The sequence below is a fragment of the Lacerta agilis genome, chromosome 6, assembly GCF_009819535.1.
Source record: "Lacerta agilis isolate rLacAgi1 chromosome 6, rLacAgi1.pri, whole genome shotgun sequence".
NCBI lineage: Eukaryota > Metazoa > Chordata > Lepidosauria > Squamata > Lacertidae > Lacerta > Lacerta agilis.
Genome location: NC_046317.1, coordinates 21,835,260 through 21,859,118, shown reverse-complemented (window position 1 = coordinate 21,859,118; position 23,859 = coordinate 21,835,260). Strand labels below are relative to the sequence as shown.

General features: G+C 42.2%; 1 protein-coding gene across 2 annotated transcripts in view; it reads left to right on the top strand.

Moving 5' to 3' along the window:
• The window catches only part of DPYD (dihydropyrimidine dehydrogenase), a 495,134-nt gene that overhangs the window by 315,109 nt on the left and 156,166 nt on the right, over window positions 1–23,859 (top strand). For both annotated transcript variants that reach the window (XM_033151582.1, XM_033151583.1), the window contains exon 14: window positions 8,209–8,373. In XM_033151582.1, the coding sequence (XP_033007473.1) occupies window positions 8,209–8,373 (165 nt within the window). The remainder of the gene's footprint in view (window positions 1–8,208; window positions 8,374–23,859) is intronic.

Below are 23,859 nucleotides of genomic sequence, written 5' to 3'. Positions count from 1 at the left end.
ACTACAACTGAGTGCCTGTTCAAACTTTACCTACAATTATGTTGTACGGAGACATGAAAGTCGTCTCCCCACCCGCCCCCCAGAATAGTTTCGTAAGACATCCCTGTGGAATCGTTCACAATAAGGCCATTGTGACTGTCTTTATTCCAGTACTGACATTTAGTAAGAAGTAACCACAGTTACACTCTGGAACTTACTTCAAAGCACCTAAAAAGCACTCTAGATGAGGAAAGGTCATATAAATTAACTTCTGAAAAAGACATAATGTGATCACTTTGTTTAAAACTTTACATCATCTATAATGAAGGGAAACTGACAAAGGTCACACAGTTCACTAAATACAACAATTTCATATTCCAAAGTTAACAAAAGATCTGCCTTAAGCATTTAATTCTGTCTCATTAACGTTCCTCCCCACTATAGAGGTGCACTTTCCACGTGAAAGCAGTGACAGCCACCAAGTTGGTTGTAGGCTTCCTGGATTTTGTATCTCCTCCTCCTCCTCTTTTAATCAAAGGGGATATTCTTGGCTAGTTTATTTCAGGTTTATGACTTCATTTTCCCTTAGTTTTTTTTTTTTTTTTTAAATTCACTGGTGACTTCTTTGAATATTTAGCACAGTCTCCCTCTTGAACAGAAATGCGAGATCCTTAATTCTAGTTTGGTTCATCTGGATGTTTGCTATATCTGTGCCATCCTAGCTAAGTTGCAATTTAAACTGACAATTTACCTGAGAGCTAAACAGACTAGATGAAACTGACTTAGACACACATGGTGGATCTGAAGAGTGTGTTGAATGCGCTCATATTGGCTTGGGTCCAATAAATACCTAGTGTGAGCAGAAACGTACTTACGATGGCTCAAGGGAGCTTATTTATCTCTGTTTTCCTGTAGTTCTACAGCTCCCCCTCCCCACATTCCCTAAAGTCCCTTGACCTCAGGAGTGACCTTCAATGGGTGCAGGCAGAAGGAGCTTGGAAAACCTGATTGAGAGAGTGGAATTCTGCCATCTCTCTCTGGATATGACCCAATGTGCCAAAGTATATAGTCTCTGTGGCAACTGAAATCTGTGGCCAGGATCCAAGGAAACACAAAATTTGTTCCATGCGCCAATACACCTTTTTGTTGTTGTTGGCATCCATATGTCTTTGGGGTTGCGGTGCTCATCTCGCGTTACTGGCCGAGGGAGCCAGTGTACAGCTTCCAGGTCATGTGGCCAGCATGACTAAGCCGCTGCTGGTGAACCAGAGCAGCGCACGGAAACGCCGTTTACCTTCCCACTGGTGTGGTACCTATTTATCTACTTGCACTTTGACATGCTTTCAAACGGCTAGGTGGGCAGGAGCTGGGACAGAGCAACGGGAGCTCACCCCGTCACAGGGATTTGAACCACCGACCTTGATCAGCAAGCCCTAGGCTCTGTGGTTTAACCCATAGTTGACCATTAAAAACATTAAATCTGCAGTAAGATAAATGATGGAGAAAGGTTATATATCTATGTATAGATATTTGGGGTTGTAGCATTTCTTCGTTGGCTAACTTGTTGGGTTACAATTTATCTGAATTCTTTGGGTCAATAGTTTCCTCTGCTACTCTAGTTGCAACTGTTGACAAATAGGGTCATGTGACTCTGAAAACAAAATCAGGTACCACGTAGCAGACAAAGTGATGTGATTGATTTGACACATGATGCTGTGATGTCATGGAACAACCACAAATAAAATCTTTTGGAGCTCCAGTAAATCAGACACCATGTCATAGTGAGTAAATAAGAGAGAGAGAGAAAAATTTCAAATGCAGTGGCACAAAAAATTGTCTCAAACTGGGAAAGGAGCCTGAGGCAACAATTAAGGAGGGGAAAATGTGAGCATTTACATCGCAGCCCTCTAACTTGTGCCAATAAATATATTTTGTGTTTCAATTTATTCAGTTCCATTTTCCACAATCCATTTGGAAAAGTAACAATATTTAAGGAGGCCCTCAAGAGTAGATTGCAATTGAGGAAATGTATAATGTGAGAAAGATGTAATAAAATTAGTTCTTTGTAAAATTATCCATATCCAAGACCTTCATTTGTCTACAGACATTTGTAATGCAAAGCAGCTGTTTTCCCCGTACTTGAATCAGTGCAAAATAAGTTTAAGATGATTTAGTCTAATTCATTTATATTAGGGTGCAGTGAATTCTTATCTTATTTGTTACCAGTTTGTTTGTTGTATGTGTGTGTGTGTGTGTGTTATGCACCACGAGCATATGTATGATTTATTTATTTACTTTGTAAAAACATTTTCACTTGTATATAATTGTGGAAACAGGGCCTAAAAGGCAATGTGCTTCCAGGCTGGCATTTGTCCTAGTCTCTTTTGCTTCTGAGAGTCCAAACACTGCAAAGCTCCTTTCCAGGCAAGATGCGATGAGTTTTGCTGAAGACTCGGTAGACTTTGAATTGCTTCAATTAATCTGTGTGGATGTTTGTTTGAGGGGGGAGGGACTTCCAGATGACCTGTGTATTGAATGTTCATCCCAATCAGACAACGTTGTCTATTCTGATTTGTTTGTAGGGAGGTTAGATGTTGGTGCATCGAAGCGAATGTCATCCCACACTTTCCAGGACTCTTTCCAGAGAGCCAGTGTGGTGTAGTGCAGTGTTTTTCAACCACTGTTCCGCGGCACACTAGTGTGCCGCGAGATGTTGCCTGGTGTGCTGTGGGAAAAATTGAAAAATTACTTTATATATAGTCAATATAGGCACAGAGTTAATTTTTTTAACATTTTCTAATGGTGGTGTGCCTCGTGATTTTCTTCATGAAACAAGTGTGCCTTTGCCCAAAAACACTGGTGTAGTGGTTAAGAGTGGTAGACTTGTAATCTGGGGAACTGGCTTCGTGTCTCCACTCCTCCACATGCAGCTGCTGGGTGACCTTGGGCTAGTCACACTTCTTTGAAGTCTCTCAGCCCCACTCACCTCACAGAGTGTTTGTTGTGGGGGAGGAAGGGAAAGGAGAATGTTAGCCGCTTTGAGACTCCTTTGGGTAGTGAAAAGCGGGATATCAAATCCAAACTCTTCTTCTTCTCCCCCCCCCCTCACTTTCCCTATCACAAAAAGTCCATGTTTTGGGGGAGGTGGGTTTGTTGCAGCAGCAGACATCCCAATCAATTATATTTGTGCTACTTGAATTCGCCAGTATATGGCTAAATTCCACTTGGAAAGTGTATCAACCTACAGTTGAAAGTGTCGCTGCCTCCTCCTCCTCTGATTAGGCATTCCTGCTTCTCCAGCTCCCTGGATTAGTGTGGATGTGATGGCAACTTCCCCACCTGAAGCAGAGCTTGCATAGGACTCTGATACCTAGGCCATGTTTCTCTGGGTGAAGTGGGGAATAGGTGAGGTTTGAAAGTGGGGTGTGGGTGGCTGGGTTTTACAGTCGGTTGGCATGTATGATAATTCCTTGAACAGCAGTGGGGGGAGCATTGCATGGGATGCAGGGCACCTACTTTCACCTGTGGAAATCCTAATTATTATTTTTTTGCAATTGCCATCAACTCAGTTTCCCATATTCTCCAACATTTCTCTGATGAAAATAGGGACATCATATTCTATAATATTTTTATTATTTATAACCCTCCCACCCCCCCACCCCATCTGACTGGGTTGCCCCAGCCACTCTGGGCAGCTTCCAACATATATAAAAACATAATAAAAATTTGAGCATTAAAAAACTTCCCTATACAGAGATGCCTTCAGGTGTCTTCTAAAGGTTGCATAGTTACTTATCTTTCTTGCCTCGGGGTTTGCGTAACTCCATACCCTCCAACATTTCTTGAATGAAAATAGGGACGTCCTAAGGAGGTCAGCAGTTCGAATCCCCACAACAGAGTGAGCTCCCATTGCTCGGTCCCAGCTCCTGCCAACCTAGCAGTTCGAAAGCAAGTCAAAGTGCAAGGAGGTAAATAGGTACCGCTCCGGCGGGAAGGTAAACAGTGTTTCTGTGCGCTGCTCTGGTTTGCCAGAAGCGGCTTAGGCATGCTGGCCACATGACCCGGAAGCTGTATGCCGGCTCTCTCAGCCTATAAAGCGAGATGAGCACCGCAACCCCAGAGTCTTGCGCGACTGGACCTAACGGTCAGGGGTCCCTTTACCTTTATGGAGAAGCGGGACTTTCCAGGATCATATCAGAAACCAGGATGGCTTCTGTAAATCTGGGACTATCCCTGGAAAATAGGAGACTTTCTGGTCTGGTTTCCTCCCATGTCAATATTACTTACACACCACCTTCCCATATATGTTCGAGGTGGTTTACATCCATCTGACAAAAAAAATGCAGAACAATAAGATTATGAACAATTTGTCTGCAACACCCCAATAGTTAAAATGCACATTCATAACATGGCAATTTATATATTTTAAATAATAAGTCTGTTAAAAATAATTCAACCAAACATTCAGTTCATCAAAATTGCAATAGGGGGCTGCCAAATAGGAGGTAGAAGGAGGCATGGAAATGGGTTGGTTTTTGTACAAGGAGGGGTGGGGGAAGGAGAAATAGGGAGTGGAGGTGAAATGGGGTACAATAGGGAATGCAGGGTAATAAAAGGCAGATTCATATTTCAGTGTAAAGTGTAGAGGAAGTTCAGCAGCTGTAGTGTGTGGGACAAGGAGGTCACTATGGGAGTGTTAGTTACAGGTAGGTAGCCGTGTTGGTCTACCATAGTCAAAACAAAATAAAAAATAAAAAATTGTTCCAGCAGCACGTTAGAGACCAACTAAGTTTGTTCCTGTTATGAGCTTTCGTGTGACTTAGTTGGTCTCTAAGGTGTTACTGGAAGGATTTTTTTTTTATTTTTTATTGTTTTGACTATGGGAGTGGTCTGTTTGCAAGGGGAGTTGCAGGAAAGGAGGGAAGGAGGAAACATGGACATGGGGTTGAATGTGAAAATGGGCGCACACCAGGATTGCAAAATAGATGAGAGAAGTGGCTTCAGAAATGGGGTTGGGAAGGAGAAAGGGGGTTTAGGAGTTGCATGAGGTGGGTTGGGGAAGTTTTAGCCCACATGAGCGGAGCAGTAGCAGGACTGCAGTTTGTTAAGTGTGTTAAGAGTTATTGAGAAACCCCTGTTCCCCTCACGGAGCTGGAGTTCTCTAGGAACAAAGATGGATCGTTAAACCGCTGTGAGAACTGTAGCTCTGTGAGGGGAACAGGGGTCTCCTGGCAACTCTCAGCAGCCATAGCAAACTACAGTTCCCAGGCTTCTCTGGGGGAAGCCACGACTGCTTAAAGTGTTGCGGCAGATGGTGGAACCTGACACTTATTTTGTGTAAGCACATTGCATTGTCCTGAGTGTGAATTGGCTATGTGATAGCTTTGCATAGCCAATCTGTCCTTCCCTTGGGGATGGAACTGTGACAGGTGATCCATAGGTTTAATCCCATCTCTGTGATCTTAAAATATCTATATATAAAACTACACAAGCTTCATTGCTCATAGCCCAAGGAGATCACAATCCACAATTAAAATAAGAGAGAAAACAGATCATCGCTTACAGGAAATAAAAGACAAAAATCGATCAACAAAATTTATGGCGGTTTACAAGCAGGAATGCTGCAGCAGTATCAACCCCATCAGCTTAAAAACAAATTAAAATAAAGAGGATCAAAGGCTGTGTACATTTCAGAGACTATACCTAAATATTTGAGGGTTGGGTTTGTTTGTTTTTTTGAAAAGAAGATCTCTGTGATACAAACAAAATGATCACAAGCACAGGAGAATCCCACCGCCCAATTGATTTTGATGAAATAACAAGCCACTTTGTGAGTATAACTGCTGGACAAAACTAAGGGAAATGTAGCATAGGTAGATCATTAATGACGATTAATAAAGCTGACAACAGGGCTGCATTTCTTTGTGTATCACAATGCCCGCATCTTCAGAGGCTGCTGGAAAATTAACTGAAAACTTTATTGACACGCAGTGCCTTGGGATGTAAGGAGAATATATGACAGGAAAAGTTCTAAGTGCTATTATCCTTTCCCCAGTTACCACTGAAATGTCAGCCGTGCTGATTAACCACTGCACATTAATTGGTATGCTTTCTCTATATGCGAATGTACATATTTGTACATTCACACCATTTCTCGCCATTTATTTTATAATAAATAGTCCAAACAGAAAAACAAATAGAAATCACTAGACATTTACATACAATATGAAGCAAGTCCCTTTATCCTCTGCAATGGTAGCATTTGGCAGATTCGGGAATAAATAATCATTTGTGGTGAGGGTATGCCTTATCAAACATATGCAGATCAGCACTAATTAATGCTAATTAAGGTTTCCTGTCTATCTAGTTGGAAAAACGTCCAAATGTTATGAAATCAGTTAGTATGCCTATTACCCTAATTGTTTTATATGGGATGGATCTTAATTAAAATATGTAAATTGACCTTAATTGCTATATACTAATGGGGGTTCATGTTATCTCTCCAGAAGTGACAAGATGGTGAGTAGGGGTACTTAACCAAATAATTCTATGAAATCCTTAACTAAATGGCCTTTACCCAAAAAAAATCATTTTTTATTATAAATTGCCAAAATAACTTATTTACATACAGCATTTTTTTCTGATTTAAGTGTCTTAAAACACACACACAGAGAGAGAGAGAGAGAGAGAGACAGGTAGGGAGGGGGGGAATGAGGAGGAAGCTTAATTTTGCTTTCCTCCACAGGATGAAGATTTCCTTATAACTTTATGGTTTTGATCTGAAGTGGTTTGATTATAGCATATTATAATATTGGACTCTTAATATTGTCCATATCATTCACCCTGAGTGGTTGCTGAGCTGTCTGGCTGAAATAAAAGAATGTTGGTTTACTGAAATGAAAACGCTCATTTTCATTTTCAATGCCTGGAGGTTCATTCATTTGTGCTCTCTCTCTCTCTCTCAGTTCTATAGAAGGTGTTCCACTTCTCATTGTGTTAACACATTGGTGTGATCCCAGGCCCACATCTAGCTTTGCAACTAAATGTATGGCCAATAGACAGCATTGTCTTTGTCCCCATCTTCAGACACTCAAAAGATAGGTGGGAATTGCCTCTAGAGAGCCAGTGTGGTGTAGTGGTTAAGAGCGGTAGACTCGTTATCTGGGGAACCGGGTTCGCATCTCCACTCCTCCACATGCAGCTGCTGGGTGACCTTGGGCTAGTCACACTTCTCTGAAGTCTCTCAGCCCCACTCACCTCACAGAGTGTTTGTTGTGGGGCAGGAAGGGAAAGGAGAATGTTAGCTGCTTTGAGACTCCTTCGGGTAGTGAAAAGCGGGATATCAAATCCAAACTCCTCCTCCTCCTCCTCCTCCTCCTTCTAGCTGTGCATGGAGATAATGATGATGAGATGGTTGGACAGTGTTCTCGAAGTGACTAGCATGAGTTTGGCCAAACTGCGGGAGGCAGTGAAAGATAGGCGTGCCTGGTGTGCTCTGGTCCATGGGGTCACAAAGAGTCAGACACGACTGAACAACAACATTATTATTATTATTATTATTATTATTATTATTATTACTAAATTTACTAAGTCTCCACACAACAACAACAACAACAACAACAACAACAACAGAGCATTGAGCTGATAGCATCATTTCACATATTATTAAAACATTAATGGTCAATGTAGGCTTTCCACAAACATGTTTGTGAAATTGATGGGAGAAATTTTCTATCTACTTCCCTAGGAAAAGAAAGGGGCCCAGGTTGTTACATCAAAGGTGTCTCTCTTTACAACACCTATTGTGACCCCTCTAAGCCCAGTTAGTTGCTCTGAAATAGCCACATCCCAGATATGGTTGAACCCAGCCTCAAAGTGGTAGCTCAGCCTGTCTGTGTCTTTAACACCATCCATGGCCTACTAGGCCAATTGCTTGCTGTATCACTCCTTTTACCCAGATTCCACTTCTCCCCCTGTCCCTTCTCTGCTGTCTTCCTTGCGTGTGCCAAATTCCTCTTACACATTGCACACAGCACTTGACAAAACAGTAATGCCATAGCTACATTTTCGCTGTAAGATTAGCAGGCATCTGTTCAGATATACGTGGCAGACTCTCCTCTATTACGACATTTCTACATTTTCTCCAAAACTATTTCCCCCCTGCACTACTCTACGTGATATTTTCTTCTTGTTGTGTAACTTATTTTCTCTCTCTCGTTGTGTTAATAGGACATTGTAACAAACGTTTCTCCAAGAATAATACGTGGTGTTACCTCAGGCCCCATCTATGGTCCAGGCCAAGGCTCTTTCCTGAACATTGAGCTCATCAGTGAGAAAACAGCAGCCTACTGGTGTAAAAGTGTCTCTGAGCTGAAGATGGACTTCCCTGACAAAGTAAGTTGAGCTTTGATGCAAAGGAAGTTCCCATAAGGGCTGGAGAAAGGCAACAACTCTTTTCCGAGGAGTGGAGTTGTAGTCTGAGAGACAGCTGTCATGATGCGTATATTCATCCTGTTTTCACATCTGGTAAATGGGTTCTGCAGGGTTTAATGGCTTAGGAACCTGCAAAACCTGTTTAACTAGAGGCGAAAGTAGGACAAAAGAAATGTGTTTATGCCATGAACTGCTTGCTTAAAAAAAACACTACTGTATTTTCGTCTCCAGTTCTATGTGCAAATACATTGTTTGTACAATAGCAAATAGTAATGCATGTAATGTAGTTAAATGTAGCCATGCATTCAGTTACAAACTATCCTTATTGTAATGGTAAATTTATCACTAAATGAGGAAAAATTTTTGCAGCCTGAGTAGAAATCTCTTGGTGCTTATAATAAAATGCTCTGTGTAATTAGGGCTTTTAGGAAGTTTTTTGTTCATATCCCTGAAAAAGCATATAATGCTTGATAAGGGGGTGCATTGTTTTTACTTACTTATTTCCTTAGACAATACTCAGAAAGGTTGTTGTTGTTTATCCTTTCCTAAATGAACTTAATGAGCAAGTGAATGACATCCTCTGCTCAAATGAGAGAAAAAGCAGAGACGAGTGTACAAAAGAATATCAACTAGTGATTACAGTAAAGTAAATTATTGTGTTATGGTAAATATTAAAAACAGAAGGAAATTTGATGTATAATTGCCTTGCATTGTAATAGATGCAGTTTAAACAGTGGGTTCAAAAGTCACCATGCTAAGAATTAAGCCTTTGTCACTATCAAGGCAGTTGACAGTGCTTTGAATTGATGTTTGGTACAAAAGGAATTGTATTCAGATTATCCAAAATTTAGCTGCATTAACTCTTATGATTCGCATGGCCCTGACAGGAGTTGAGCTTGCAAGGGGCTGTTGCTAATTTTCAGATGGGATTCAATTGTGCACCAGCAAATGCAGGTTGCACAATTAAAGTGGATTTGGCACAACAAGCTCACGCCTTTAAAAAGCCATTTTAGTGGATAAGGAAAGTGATAGGAAATGCACTGGGAGGTGTGAGATAACAGCTGTTTGACGTGATTTCAGAGAACCTCTCCACTAGGGAATGGATGCATCTGTCAATTTCGGTTTCTTTCAGTTTCTGATTCCTATTTTAAATTCAGTCCTCCACATTTCAGCCGCAATTAGCACTTGGGGGGGGGGGAAGCCTCACAAAAAATTGTCAGAATCTTAGTGAGAATGAGAGAAAGAGTAAGTCAGGATGCTCACTGTGGTGACTGTCTGGAGTCTAGTTGCTTTTATCTTCTCCTAAGATACTCAAGGAATGATATTATTTGGTTCTCCAGAACATGCAGCATGGGAAACATGACCTTGCATTGACCATGTATTCCATACATAGAGAGACATTACAACTGAACTGGAGGCAGCTGAACATCTCAAGGCCTAGTTAATAATAATAATAATAATAATAATAATAATAATAATAATAATAATAATTTATTTATACCATGCTGATCTGGCTGGGTTTCCCAACAGAATTAATGATGATGATGATGATGCAGCAAAACATCAAACATTAAAAACTTGCCTGAACAGGGCTGCCTTCAGATGTCTTCTAAAAGTCAGATCGTTGTTTATTTCCTTGACATCTGATGGGAGGGCATTCTATAGGGTGGGCGCCACTACCGAGAAGGCCCTCTGCCTGGTTCCCTGTAACCTCACTTCTCACAGCGAGGCAACCGCCAGAAGGCCCTCAGAGCTGGACCTCAATATTGGGGCTGATCGATGGAGGTGGAGATGCTCCTTCAGGCATGTAGTTAAGGCATGTAGTTAAGCATGAGCAGAGCTTGCTCACCACCATGGCAGCCATTGAATAAAGCACAACACTTCTGACTTTCAGGTGAAATCATCAACTGGAGCTAGGGTGGTGGGTGGATGCAGTACCTCCTTCCTCTGGTGTAGTTCTGTCACCTTCAGTGGGATTGCACAAATGTAAGCAGTCAGTGAATTGGCTCATAATGTCAGTCAATCAATTTTGATGTGCGGGTGTCTGCCAGACCGTCATTGTAATGAATGGAGCACAAGAAAGGGCTTTAGAAGATTGACTATTAATAAAGACATCCACAATGAATACAGCTTTTAAAAAAATATCATTGAAAGTGAGTGACAAGTTTCCCTGAGTGTACATAAGCACTTAGTGACCCTTATTCGGTATTTGACAGTGCATGTCGTGGCATTTTAATGGAACATTTGATAAATTAAGCTGTCCTGGAAACAGGGATTTCCTTAGCCAAACAGAAATCTTGAGTAAAGTATATTAGTGATGTTTGACTGACAATTAAATCCTTTCACCATTGGTTCAGGAAATATATTTATTGTCAGTAAATAATGACTTGCTAAGCAAACTAAAAACCATACCACAAGAGCTAAACATTTATTTATTTTTGAGAGAGAGAGAGAGAGAGAGAGAGAGAGAGAGAGAGAGAGACTGGATATAGACTGGTACAAGATTGTAGACTTAGGTCCCACATAATTTGAGCTGTGGGTTGCCATCACATTTGTGTCTACTTCTATACCGCCCTAAGGTGTACATGAAGGGAGTCTTAGTCGTCTAGCAATACATGTCTGTTTATAATAGCCACCAAGTCGATTTATTTATTTGCATACATCACCGATCTAAAGGCAAAAAGACTGTGGTGAAAAACGTAAAATCAACAATAACGTATTCATTTTTAAAAAATAATTTTATTAAGAATAGTACAATAGTACAATGAGCTAAAAGCAAAAAGGGGGGAAGAATACATAAAACATTTCAAAAGGTTGAGGGGAAAAACAATAATATGACAGCAAATTATAATTAAGATTGCAGAACTACATAACATGTATGTAAATGGATAAACTTATTGTTTCCCTCAAATGTCAATTGATTCATGGGTCATGATGGCTTCAGTAAATATGTTCCAGATATCATTAAACTTGTCCGTACATAATCTTCGTCTGAAAGCGATCCATTAATGGGTTGCAAGGGCTGTTGTGTCATCTATCCATTGATCGAAAGAGGCTATAATTTTTGTCCTTCCAATGTATCCAATGATACAGTAACATTACATTCATAAAACAAATGCAAAATGTGTTAATCTGATGTACTGATTTGTGATGGATGCGTCAACATGGTTGGTTCACCCCTCAGGGAAAGCCTGGGTGAAAAGGGGGCCTTTAAGCGGGCACCTAAATGCCAATACTGTAGTCCAAAGGGCAGATGTCACCACACTAAAAGGCTCTGGCATTAGTGGCCATAAGACAAACTTTGGGAACCTATGGCACCACTAAGAAAGTCTCTTGTGAGGACTGAAGTGGCAGGAGGCAATCTGGTCCCAAGTTGCTCAGGGCTCTCTAAACCAAAAGCAAGACCTTAGACTTGACTGGTAGGATATTGGTAGCTGGCACAGCTCTTTCAGCACAAGAGCACACCTTGCTGCAGCATTCTGCACTGGCTGTAGCTTCCGGACCAGTGTTAAGGGTTGCCCCATACAAAGCACATTGCGATAATACAATTAATACAATGATGGGTGGGGGTTTTGGGGAGGCATGGTAGTTGTAACTATCCTATTGACAACCTAGACCTACAGGCTAAGTTTAATATCACCTTTCTCCAGTGAGCTCTGTGAGAGAATTAGGAACTACTGGAATTACTAACAATTTGCCTAATTACAGTTCCTACAATTCACTGTTTTGGCTTTCCCCAGGGAAAGTGGTATAATGTAGATATGCTTCTTGTCACGTAAATATTCCTTTTCGGGAACCTGTGTGTGTGTGTGTGTATTATTATTTGTGTGTGTGTGTGTGTGTGTGTGTGTGTGTGTGAGAGAGAGAGAGAGAGAGAGAGAGAGAGAGAGAGAGAGAGCACATATATGTAATTACAGTGCTGCTATGAAGAATATATATTTATGGTGTCTGTCAGAAACCCTTTTGTCTTCCATACTCTTTATAACTGGGGACTGATATCTAAAAGCAACACTTTATTGAGCTATATTTTCATAGCCGAACTATAATATCCTGTCCAGTCTGATGGAATCACAGGTGTTCATTTTATATGAGATGTTTAGGTTCTTGAGTGAAGAACCTTGAAGTTGGAAAGGAAGTGTTCACTATCTCGAAATGACGAGAGTGTCTAAGCAAATGTATAGTTGAGTGTTTGGAGTTCTCTCTCTCTCTCTCTCTCTCCTCTCTCCTCTCTCCTCCCTCTCTTAGAAAGAAGGCCACAAACTACACCTGTAAAGTATCAGTTTGCACTCCTGAAGGAACCACTGTGCCTTATTGGCTGGCTGTGATTCATTATCAGGAAGATGCATTACAATTTATTGCCATGAAACACTTCGATTTGAGATCTCACACCAGAAAAGGTGTTCCCTAGGCAGAAATGCATATGGCATACACATTGTATTTTTTTTTCCTAGGGCAGGGAGGGAATTATGTCAAGGGCTTGTGCGAGAGAGAAGTAAGGGCTCCATTTCCCAAGTTTTTTGTGGATTTACCTTCAGTTGTGCAGAATGGCCGTCTCTCTCTCCATCCCATGCCTTTGTGTTGCTGAAATAGCTTTTTATGAAAAAAGCGATAGCCAATGGTACAAAACAGTAACACACATTGGAGATTTGTATCTTCAGTAAGAAGCATCCTTTGCTTAGAGCGCAAGACATTGGTCCTATTAGGAAGGAACGCATTTCACAATTTGATGAGGATGATAAGCACATCTTGAAGAAGTTGCCCCAAGGTGTAAAGTAGGAGAAAATTAAAGCTGTTTCTGAAATAATCTGCCAGGCCTCTTCCGGAAAATGAGCTGAGAGCTTCTCTTGATTACTGGGGAAAAAAAACCCTTAATAGCGAAAGACAGCTTTAGTACTCACAGCACCTGATCTTAACAATTCAGCTAATGTCTGTGCTGAAAGCTCCTCTATGAAGGAACGGGAGAAGAGCTCTTTGCAAGAATATGGAGCATGGCTTAAAATGTGAGCCATATTGTAGCTCAGCATTCCTTTTCTCCTGAAATATGACGCACAATTCTATTGTTAAAAGTGCTCTGTGTGTGTGTTTGTGTTTGTGTGTGTGTGCGCGCACACACACACACGCATGAATATTCATGTGCACAAATACATTTTCCTCTTATTGCAGAACCTTGCTTAAATTTTGCATTCCAGCAGTGGGAGATCTGAGAAGCAGAGCTCACTCCACTGGCTCTGCTGTGGCAGGCTGGCCCCATCAGGCCTATTCTCCCCCTCCCCAGAGGAGCCATTCCATCAGGCTGCCTCAATGGATGGGGGGGGGGGAATAGGAATAATAAATAAATAAATAAATAAATAAATAAATAAATAAATAAATAAATAAAATGTCACCCATCTGACTGGGTTGTCCCAGCCTCTCTGGGCAGCTCCCAACAAAATATTAAAAACACAATAACTCATAAACCATAAAAAACTTTCCTGAACAGGGTTGCCTTCAGATGTCTTCTAAAAGTCAAATAGTTGTTTATCAGTTTGACATCTGGTGGGAAGGTGTTCCACAGGACAAGCGCCACTACCAAAAAAGGCCCTTTATCTGACTTCCCATAGCTTCATGTCTCACTATGAGGGAACCACCAGAAGGTCCTCAGAGCAGGACACCTCATTGTCTAGGCTGGACAACATTTCATCCTTTTTACTGGAACTACAGCTCCATAAGGCACCTTCTGCCCCTGAACAGTGCCAGCTGGTCATTATAGGAACAGCTGTTTAGAAACCGGTGCCTGAGTTTTGGTTTTTATTTTCTTCTTCCATGCCTGTCCTTTCCCCCTTGTGTGGGTTGTTGTTGTTGTTGTTGTTGTTGTTGTTGTTGTTGTTGTTGTTGTTGTATTGTAAGCCTGTGGTTAAGAACTGTCTTGTTTTGATTGAACGTAAGCTGCTCTAGGACCCTTTTTGGCTGAGGAGTGGGGTATACATGGATAAATAAAAAAATATAAAATTATATCGACACACATTCTGCTCAATGGAACAGTGAGATAGGATTCTGAACACAGCCCTGTGTGTTTTTACTCCAAGATATGCTCCGTTTCATATAGTGAGACTTACTTCCAAATCAGTGAGTGTAGGATTGCAGCTAACAGACCTATCCTAATGAGATGTTGGGGTGGAGCGATATGGAGGATTTATCACTGTATCCTGAAACCTTGCTGGTTCATGCTGACTAGGATAGGTCCCCTGGCTCCTTCTCCTTTTCAGCTCTAGCTTTGGGATCATGCCTGTGGAGCTTTCAAACCAGTGAATTCAATTATACCTGCAGTATATAAATATTGGCCTTGGAATATTCCACAATACCATGAGGAAACATTTGGGCATAGTTGTAACCAGGAATAATGGGTGAAGCTGAGGAGTTGGCAATAAGCCATCTTTGCCTTTCTCCAGCCCTGGAGCCCAACTGCACAGTTCCATTTTTCCAGTAGAAGTTAAATAGTGTAATAAGGATTTTACAGTTTGCCAGGTGCCATTCCGTCAAGTCCAAAAGGACATTTATTGAAGGGATGAGACACGCATCTCCATGGTTTTGCTGTATGCCTGTCACATGCCTTCTCCAGAGAAGCATCACAGATACTCGGTACAAGAAAAGTCGAAGCAGACGCCTTGAAGACTTCATCCCGAAGGCTAGAGGGATGCATGGGAAGGGATGTTTCCATTCATAAAATTGTAGAGTTGGAAGGGACCCCAAGGGTCATCTAATCCAACCCCCTGCATTGCAGGAATCCTTCCCATAGCCATCCCTGGGTGGGCTCAAACCTTCTGGTTAGCAGACAGATACCGTGACCCATTGTGCCACTGTCTTGTGGAACAAAAAGGCCCACAAAATCCCTGCTGTTATCAGTTAGCTCTTCTTTACCCCAGCTTTCCTCCATTTCACAAAGATAAGTTTACTTGGAAAAGGCTTTCACATTGCTTAGCTTATGATATGCTGGGTATTTCTTTTTAGGGGATTTGCATTCATTTTCAGCCCCCCCATTCCAAAACATTTGTTTCCATCATTGCTACTTTTTAATCCCAAATTTCACATCCAATATGGAACCATTCTTCCTGACTCTTGCCAGGGGAAAAAAAAATAGGCTGTAGGAAGGGGGAACAAGTTTTTGGCATGCCACGGTATGCAGAGGGCATTCACAACCATCTTCAATCATTCAGCCCTAGTTTTCCGTAGCTTTATTCTCTGCAATTCTTCACCCTCTCATAAAAAATCATATTGAAAGAGCTGCTACTCTCATTTGGCCATTTTGACTATGAGCTGCAGGAATCCATTAATCCAGTAGCTGTCCATTTTAGCTTTGAAATCACAATACTGGTTTCTTGAGGACAGAAATCGATGCTGATATGCACCGTAGCTGATGGTGTTTTTTTTAAAAAAAAGCAGTTCTATGACAGCCCATCTGTTGACTATTTGACAAAAGATGGAATTCGGAAGTAACACGGGACTAGTAATGCTCATGAGATAATGGCATGTGGGGGTCTCCTAAGACAACAGAGACAGAACTTACAAGATAGAATAGGAAAAGACATCAATATTGTATCACGCATGGAAGTGAACCCTCCGGTTGCTGATTAGCTAAGACGGCATGATAGCACAGAATGTAAACGCGCTTTCTCATTGCTCAGAATGCTTGTCGTTCAGCTTCAGTGAGGAAAGGGAAAGTTGTCAGAATGGCTGGGATTTAATCCTTACATTTTCTATTCACTATTAATTAACTAATCATTCACTATTAATTAATGTATGAACTGATTGGTATCTACTCCCTTATACATGAGAAATAGATTCTAGTGGTTCTTAAGAAGATCCTTAACCTTTATTCATAAAATCCAGTCACATTCTTGTTATATTCCTTTCTGCCTATTTGTTCTCCTTCAACTAGTTCAGGACTAGTTCAGGACAAACTTCTTAAAACACAATCTTATCATACAACAAACTGTATTTTGTTTGTTGATGAGGGAGAAAAAGAAGTGAAACCTGGATAGCTGCTTTGCTCTGGATAAAAGGTAAAGGTAAAGGGGCCCCTGACCATCAGGTCTAGCCGTGTCCGACTCTGGGGTTGCGGTGCTCATCTCGCTCTATAGGCCGAGGGAGCCGGCGTTTGTCCACAGACAGCTTCCGGGTCATGTGGCCAGCATGACAAAGCCACTTCTGGCGAACCAGAGCAGCGCACGGAAACGCCGTTTACCTTCCCGCCAGAGCGGTCCCTATTTATCTACTTGCACTTTGACATGCTTTCGAACTGCTAGGTGGACAGGAGCTGGGACCGAGCAATGGGAGCTCACCCTGTGGCAGGGATTCGAACCGCCGACCTTCTGATCAGCAAGCCCTAGACTCTGTGGTTTAACCCACAGCACCACCTGGGTCCCTTTTGGATACCTGCAGTTTATTCTAGGAATTCCCAAGTTCTCCCTGCTCCTGAATGTGTTCAGGTTAATTTGAGTGGTATATTTTTGACCAAAGGTATTTTGCACATGTTTAGAGGCCCTTCAGTACTTCACAGATGTTGGAACCTCCCAGGCACTGCCTGGCAGACAAAAGATTAATGTACATAGTTGGCTGCAAAGTTTGCTGGGAATTGCTCTTTATGGGTAACAGGTCTGGGCAAAAAAAGGAAAAAAAAAGAAATTTGGGTCTTCTTTTTGCTTTCGGCTTCTTCACAGAAGGGTAGTAGCAGCACACATCTCTTTTCAAAATGTGGTTATTTTCCTTTGGGTTTTTTTTTGGGGGGGGTAATATGTAGGCTGATCAAGGCTACTAAACTGGAAAAAAGTTTCCACATGCCTAGTGTTCCTTTGCTTTAGTCTTCATATGTTCAGAGCTGAGACCTGGCACTGAAGGCAGCTTCTCGTATTGAGCAAATGCTGGCTCAGTTTAAGCACTGAATATTTGGGGAAGGGAGCAGATGGGGATATCCACCTTCAGCTGCAAAGCCCAGCTGTTAAGAGCCCTTTGTTGTGCCGAGCTATCAGTTTGGGCCAAGGAGAGTATGTGTATGTGTATGTGCTATTTTCAAATATGTAGAATGATGCCAGAAATACAAGCTTCCATACTTTTCCTGTGTGCTATTTTTCCCTTTTTGGGCTGGTAGTCTAATACGTCATTTCAAATTGTGTGAAGGCTGTGGGTTAAACCACAGAGCCTAGGGCTTGTTGATCAGAAGGTCGGCGGTTCGAATCCCCGTGACAGGGTGAGCTCCTGTTGCTTGCTCCCTGCTCCTGCCAACCTAGCAGTTCGAAAGCACGTCAAAGTGCAAGTAGATAAATAGGTACTGCTCCGGCGGGAAGGTAAACGGCATTTCCGTGCGCTGCTCTGGTTTGCCAGAAACGGCTTAGTCATGCTGGCCACATGACCCGGAAGCTGTATGCCAGCTCCCTCGGCCAATAAAGTGAGATGAGTGCCGCAACCCCAGAGTCGTCCATGACTGGACCTAATGGTCAGGGGTCCCTTTACCTTTAAGGGGAGGAGTGCCTATTTTGTAGAAACTTCCTGATGCATATTTTGTTCTAGGAGGCTTAGTTTGGTCAGAATCGAGTATACACTTCCGGAGTAAATGCTAAGTACATTACATTTGGTAAATGAGCCACGATAGCTGCTTGAAGGCCGTGAAAATTTGTGTCCCAGGCTTTTAGATTCATCTACCCATGTACTATCTGAAATGAAAGGGGCCCATTGCAAGCACTGGAAGGGTGACCATATACCAACTAGAGAAGAATGGCTACAAAAGCTGAGCAAGTACATGGAAATCGCTAAGTTGACTGATGCCTTAAGGAACAAGCCAAATAAAATAGTCCAGAAGGAATGCCTAAATACCTATCTATAGAGTCAAGGTTCAACAACCAACATTTGGTTGTGTTTAGAATAAACCTGTAAGTGGGAAAATGTCTCCTTATACCAAGATGAGGAATATATTGAAATACAGAGAAATTGTACTAGCTGTAGGAAATGAACCACCGTGAGGTCGATGGAAGTCAAAAGTATAATAAAAAGAGATCCACCCCAGAAGGGTCAGCATCTTGGTAGAGAAATAACACTCTGGAATGTCTATTTTAGTTACCTTGTATTATACTTACTGTTATGTACTGAGCCGAATCCTAGAACAATAGGATTCAGAATGCAGCAGTCTGATTGGTCCTAGAACAATAGGATCCAGAATGCAGCAGTCTGATTGGTCCGCAGGAGCCACCCAATCCAGCTCCATGTGGAAGTGAATCCGCAACCTGATTGGCCAACAGGAGTAGCCCGGAATTAGCCAAACATGTGGGGCCCATTGTGTAAATCAGTGTTTTTCAACCTTTTTGGGGCAAAGGCACACTTGTTTCATGAAAAAAATCACGAGGCACACCACCATTAGAAAATGTTAAAAAAATTAACTCTGTGCCTATATTGACTATATATATAGTAATTTTTCAATTTTTCCCACGGCACACCAGGCAACATCTCGCGGCACACTAGTGTGCCGCGGAACAGTGGTTGAAAAACACTGGTGTAAATAATGTATATATAGCAGACATTTTGGGGAAAGATTCGTTCATTACTACTATGAGCTGAATAAAGAGCATGAAATGCACACTTGACCCTGAGTATATTTCACTTACGGTCTTACTTTTTGCGTTTGCTCTGTTTTCTTTTTTGTTTCTTTTTTGGTTTTTTGTTTCCTTTCTTTTCTCTTTTCTTTTTTTATATTCAGTTGAAATGTTTGTATGCTTTGTTTCGTTTGTATTTGCATAATAATTCAATAAAAAAGATTTTTAAAAGAAAGAAAGGGGCCCATTGATTGCCATATATGAAATAGATTGGCATTATTTTCAGCTCTGCTACATAGCAAAAACAAATAGTTTCAAAGCAAAAATGTGTCTAGTAAGAATAAATTTTCCAGGTACGCCTAGGCAATTTTCGGGCAGGTGTCCCAACTGTGAAGATACTTCACATGGGATGCCATCAGCTTGCAGCAGGCATAGGCAAACTCAGCCCTCTAGATGTTTTGGGACTACAACTCCCATCACCCCTGAGCAGTGGTCCTGTTAGCTAGGGATCATGGGAGTTGTAGTCCCAAAACATCTGGAGGGCCGAGTTTGCCTATGCCTGGCTTACAGTGATTGGAGGCAGCATAGGATGATGATGAGAGCTGGAATTCACCAGCATCTGCAGAGCCACAGGTTCCCCGTCTCTTGTTTAAATGGTAAAAGAAGACTGCATTGTTCCTGCTTCTTTGCTATTGTGCATGCATCTGTTGCTCCGAATGCTTGTGCCTCATTTTCAGATAAAAATACTGGAGAGGAAATGCGTAGTGAAAGGGGAAAACCCTGGAGATTTCTTTGCCTTCTGCCTACCTTGTTTTTCAGTGTGTGGTCTCAAGAATCAATAAGGTGTCAGCACCCTGTTGTTAAGTTTTTTGCTGCAGGTTATAGTTTAGGTGTTTGAAATATTGTAAAACTAGACATAACCACTTTCCATTAGCTCTTCTGATTGTTCCTTGGCCTCTCCTGTTCCCCTGATACCAAGGCAATATCTTAAAAGTATGCTGTTCCTGCTAGGGTTGGCAAAGTGGGGTGGCCGGCTATTCTCAAGCCATTCAGAATTTTCCATGCTTGGCTGGGTGGGGATGGCTGAGCTGCAAATGGTAAGGATCTTTCATTCCACATTCCCTTCTGAGTGAGCATCGTTGTGGTTTTGTTGTTTTTGCTCTTTTGCTCTTGGCTCATATGTTGATACCGCTTCCTCATCGCCAGTACTTATTTCTCTCAGACTTTTGGCCTTCAACAGCAATGATCTGAAATAGCAAGAGGAAGGGTCGGTTTGGATGCATACTCTCACATGCCCTCCAACATTTCTTCTAACTAACTAGCTAACTAACTAACTAATTTACTATTTGTACCCCACCCATCTGACTGGGTTACCCCAGCCACTCCGGGAGGCTTCCAACATATATTAAAATATAATAAAACATTAAACATTAAAACACTTCTCTATAAATGGCTGCCTTCAGATGGCCTTAGGGTCAGATAACCCCATGCCCTCCAACATTTCTCCAATGAAAATAGGGATGCCCTAAGGAAAAGTGGGACATTCCAGGGTCAAATCAGAAACCTGGACAGCTTCTGTAAATCTCGGACTGTCTCTGGAAGGTCTTCTTGGAGGGTCTGTTCAACCAGTTTATCAAGCTACGAACAAGTGTTGGATCTGCATGCTCCCCTCCCCTGGTTCCATCCCTTCAACGTTGCATCATGCTGGTTAGTTAATGCACATTAAGCACCAGTTCTCTCATTCAAATGGGGACCCAACATGGGTCAATGGGAGTTTCTACTTGTGGCTTTTCCTGCAATCATATTAGCAGAGCAGGGAGCATTGAGGCTAAAGCGAAGATTGTGCTTGAGTTTGTCTATGGAAACATATCCATGTGCCAGTTCTCCCAATCTCGTGGGAGTTGCTGGAGCCAATTGGAAGCCATGTTAGAGCACAGCAAGCAACATTCTGAATAGCAAGTTAATGCTGCCCCAAACCTCTTTCTGCAGCAGAGAAAGGATGTGATTTTGCAGTGAAACAAGGACTTGTATTTTTAGGGACAGAGAGATTTGTGGAAATTTAGAAATAAATGCACGCATGTAGAATGAAATGCGGGTGGCGCTGCGGGTTAAACCACAGAGCCTAGGGCTTGCCGATCAGAAGGTTGGCGGTTCGAATCCCCGCGACAGGGTGAGCTCCCATTGCTCGGTCCTAGCTCCTGCCAACCTAGCAGTTCGAAAGCATGTCAAAGTGCAAGTAGATAAATAGGTACTGCTCCGGTGGGAAGGTAAATGGCATTTCTGTGCACTGCTCTGGTTTGCCAGAAGCAGCTTAGTCATGCTGGCCACATGACCTGGAAGTTGTACACATGCTCCCTTGGCCAATAAAGCGAGATGAGTGCCGCAACCCAAGAGTCGTCCATGACTGGACCTAATGATCATGGGTCCCTTTACCTTTAGAATGAAATACGGGCCCCCACCTGTGCTATGCATTTAAATAGCACTTTATACAGTCATGGCTTCCCCCAAGGAACCATGGGAACTGTAGCTTGTTAAGGGTGCTGAGAGTTGTTGGAGACACCTATTCCCCTCACAGAGATAAAGTTCTTTGAGTGTGTTAAGAGCCAATCTCTGTGAGGGGAATAGAGGCCTCCTAACAACTCTCAGCACCCTAAACAAACCAGGATCCCCTGTTCAAAGTGGTATGATACTGTTTTAAATGTATAGTGGTGATGGTTCCACAATACATTTCACTTGATGAGGAAGACTGTGGCCAGGTGTTGTCTTTCTGCTCAGTTTGGTGCCCAAGTGCTAACCATTCAAGGTCCCTAGTCTCCCTTCTTGGGGTATTTTATTTTTTTAACCAGACTTGGAATGGAATGGAAGCCCCACAATAAAGGAGTCCTTCCAAAGGATGAATATGCTATGACAGTACAGTATCTCAAACAGAGCAAACAAATACTCAGTGCTATTTTTCTAGAAAAAGAGGTGCCAGAACTCACCATGAGAACATCCCTTGTTCTCTCATAATGACAGTGGCACCCACCTGAGAGGTGCGGGAACTGAATTCTGGTGATTTCTGGTGGAAAGAAAGCCCTGTGAACACACTTCTCAAGGGAGGAGTCAAAAGGGATAGTCCAGAGGCCCAGACTCCTCCTACCTGATAAACTATGATTTAGCAAGCCAGCGATGTACATCTTCACAGGGACAAAGGTTTTATTCCCCATGTTTGTGAAGTAATTAGCCGCAATCACAAGTCTTGGGTTCTATATTCAGAAATGGCATGGCCCTGCATCAAAAGCTTACAGTCAGGAATTGAGCAGAATGTAGCAAACATCTCAAGGAGTTGCCAAAAACATCCCAAATAAAGATGTGTTCATTTTGATCATAAATGGAAAACCAAGCCTGCAGCCAGCAGTAAATGGGCAAGGCAGGAAATGAAGGCTTTAATGAAGAGTAGCTTTGATGGGTTGAAGACATATTAAGGCAAATTTACAGCAAGCATGCAGATTTGCACAGGAGAGAAGATTAAAAAAAAACTAAAGAGGAAGGGCAGGGTATGGAAATGGTAGCAAAGAAAGAGGAGGAATGGGAGGGGAGAGGCGTGGCATTGTTACTGTAAAAACAGCAGTTTTGTGGCTTTTTTATTAAAAAAAAACTAGTAAATTTATGGTGGTGGACTGTAGTCCATGAAAGCTTATGGTATAATATATTTGTTAGTCTTTAAAGTACCACAAGACACTGCACGTGTTTTGCAGCAACAGATTTGACACAGCTGCCCCCTCTGGAAATTGCTGCAATAGTTGTCATGGTACAGAGCCTAGCAAAGAAACATTTCAACCTTGCAGAACTAACCTTAATGTGGCTATTCTTGAATAAATAGGTTTGAAGGTGGACTCCGGTGTGAACCCACAGAATTGCAATTTACCGTATTAAGAAGTTCTATCACCTGTGGCTTAGATAATGGGATTTTTGTATCTCACATGTTAATTGGTTCCCCAGTGCCGGGATGTTTGTGCTACCATGCCAGCACTGCTTTCGGAAGGGCCCCCGTTAAACTTTTGCATCGCTGTCACTTTCGGCACTTTCTGCGCATCATTTCCCTGTGACATCACCGCTCTCAGTCCCCTTTCCCCAACTCTGCAAATTAGGATAACACTCCATGCATCTGATGAAGCAGGACTCATGTCCACAAACACTTATGCCGCAATAAAGCCGCCAGTCTTTTGAGGTGCTACGAAACCCGTTTGTTATAGTTGCCTTTGGTTTCCAGTACTTCCACCGGGAATGTTTAATGCTGCCGTCTTCTTAGCAGCTCAACGCCTTACCTCGTTGCTAGATTAAAATTATCACCACTTGATCTTCTCTGCTTTGCACATGCTCAGAGGCTCATGCTGGCCATCCCTGAGACGCAGCCCAAGGAGGGTTACTGTAATGCAGCGCTGGTTGCATGCTCCCCATTTCCTGCACTCAGATGGAACGCCCCTGATTTAGCCTTTGTTGTTTGCCAGTCCCATTCTGTGTTCTCTGCCCCACTGTGAACAAACGCCAACATGCTTGTATTCAAGGCTGCTGCTATCCGAGATTATTTGCCCGCCGGAAGGATATTTGCTTTATTAAAAACAAACAGCGGCGGCGGCAAAAGATCCGCTGCATCTCAATCTGGTCGGGCAGCGGACAGTGCCACAAAGCGACAGACGAGCAAGCAGCCGAAAGAAAAGGGAAAGGGGGAAAAGAAAAGAAAGGAAAAGCCAAGAAGGCTTCTAGGCATAAACAGATGAGTAATTTGTTACGAGAGAATCTACCACTCAAATTCAGTTATTAAAAGGTTTGCATGTGTGAGACCTCCCCTGCTGCAGAAGCAGCAAATCTTAAATGCAGGTTGTGGATCAAAACAGAAGAAGGGAAG